Source organism: Laccaria bicolor, genomic scaffold, assembly GCF_000143565.1.
Source record: "Laccaria bicolor S238N-H82 LACBIscaffold_209 genomic scaffold, whole genome shotgun sequence".
Classification (NCBI taxonomy): domain Eukaryota; kingdom Fungi; phylum Basidiomycota; class Agaricomycetes; order Agaricales; family Hydnangiaceae; genus Laccaria; species Laccaria bicolor.
Window position 1 is genome coordinate 8,362 of NW_001890067.1, and position 2,067 is coordinate 10,428.

The 2,067-nt window shown below is 36.6% G+C and overlaps 1 protein-coding gene across 1 annotated transcript in view; it reads right to left on the bottom strand.

Moving 5' to 3' along the window:
* Positions 1 to 1,060: 1,060 nt before the first annotated feature.
* LACBIDRAFT_335963 (uncharacterized protein) overlaps positions 1,061 to 2,067 on the bottom strand; it is a gene marked incomplete at both ends in the record, with an annotated part of 3,263 nt that continues 2,256 nt past the window's right edge. Inside the window, 5 exons of the mRNA XM_001890875.1 lie at positions 1,061 to 1,182; positions 1,232 to 1,304; positions 1,353 to 1,389; positions 1,510 to 1,916; positions 1,942 to 2,024. Coding sequence (XP_001890910.1) covers positions 1,061 to 1,182; positions 1,232 to 1,304; positions 1,353 to 1,389; positions 1,510 to 1,916; positions 1,942 to 2,024 — 722 coding nt within the window. The remainder of the gene's footprint in view (positions 1,183 to 1,231; positions 1,305 to 1,352; positions 1,390 to 1,509; positions 1,917 to 1,941; positions 2,025 to 2,067) is intronic.

The window sequence follows — 2,067 nt, forward strand, 5'->3', positions numbered from 1 at the left end:
CCATCTATCTCTTGAGTTTTGATTGTAAACTTATGGACCATGAATTCTATTCACCATGTCATTGTATGGAGTCACATCTATCTTTCCACTAAATCCTAACCAAGATCTTTTTTCAACCATATTATGAATCCAGATACATAATTTCTGAACTGTATCATGAATATATTGATTAGAAAGAAGCTGAACCCAGATTCTTTCAACTATATCTTGAACCAGAATATATTTACCACAAGATATTGAACCAGGGTATGTTAACAATATATATTCTGAAGCTATATCTTGCACAAGGATATATCTTTCAACTTGATCCTGCACAAAAATATATATTCAACAAGATATCGAACCAGAATACATTACCAAGATATATTCTTTAGCTATATCTTGAACCAGGATATATCTTACAACTTTATCTTAAACCAGGATAATAACAAGATAAATTCTTGAGCTATATCTTGAACAAGGATATATCTTTTCACTTTATCATGAACAAGGATATATCCTTCAGCTTTATCTTTAACAAGGATATCTCTTTCAGATTTATCTTGAACCAGTATATATCACCAAGATATATTTGTAAGATATATCTTGGACACAGATATATCCTTAAACTTTATGTTAAACAGGGATATATTATTAAGCCTTATCTTGAAGCAGGATATATTATCAAGATATATTTTTGAACTATAAAATGAATCCAGATATATTTCAAATCAGGATTCATTTATTTCCAATATCCTAAGTCAAGATAAATCTTCGAAATATATTTTGAATATTATTAAGCTTTATGTTGAAGCAGGATATATTACCAAGATATATTTTCCAACTATAAAATGAATCCAGATATATTTCAACCCAGGATGCATTTCTTTCCAAAATATCCTAAGTCAAGATAAATCTTCCAAATATATTTTGAGTATTTGTTATGCAAGCATAATATATATCCTAAGTCAAGATATATCTTCAAAATATAATTTGTGATGTAAGCATGATGAAAAACGAGTGATCGAGTGGGTTAATAGAGAGTCAACCAAGTGACTTAATCGAAACTGAGTCAAGGATATTAATATGTAAGAAAAGAGTGGAGTTGAAACTGAGTGAAGGATATTAATGTGTAAGTAAAGAGTGGAAGGATAGGCATGGGTAAAGACAGTGAAGGAACAGCCAACAAAAACCTGTGTATTACTGCAATCCCAAAAGTTAGATCAAGTAAAGCATGGCATAAAGGACTTACAAAGGACTATAGGAAAGGGAATTGACAGAGCAAGGTGTGTAGGTGGACAAAGGCAAAAGGAGGGGGACACAGCCTAAAACCACCAAGTCAGATTGATGAAAGAACATTATAAAGGACTTACACAATGATGTATGGACAAAGGCAAATCAGGAACACAGCTACAAATGAACCAGTCAGATGCATGAATGGACATAAGTAAGGACTTAGGAAATACCCAATGAGCAGGAAAACAACCCAAGAAAAAGAAGTCCAAAAGGACTTAACATATAAGCAATGACCTAGGGAGCAACTGAACCTTGAGAGTTCTTCCTTGGCCCAGCATGTTTGCCTGAAACGCGAGCATGACCCGAAGTACTAGCGAAAGGCTGAGATACTGATCAAGATGAGGAGGCAACGTGAGCTGAAGAACTAGCGAAGGGTTGAGAAACTGAACGAGACGATGAAGCTGGTGTCTTCTGGTTCTTGAGTGGGTCAAAGAAGGAGATTGGGTGTTCAGCTCGTCGAAGTTTGGTATAAAACATGTTATCGGGAAGGGAGGTGAAGGAGACGTGACGTTGGCGTTTAGCAGGACATTCCACTTCTGGTTGTTTCGGCAGACAGCGGTACTCTCTTGTGGACCTATGCTTGAGTTCTTCTTCAGGCGAGGCCATGGCGGTGTCATGTGATCGTTTCTTCGTGGACAACGCTGGAGACGAAGGGAAAGAACTGACAGGCGAAGATGTATCACCTTTCCGATCACGCTTCTTCATTGGGGCCGAAATGGAGCAATTGCCATGGACCCATTTGCTCGAGTCTTTGACGAAGACCATCAGAAGACCTTCAGAGTTAATAATGAC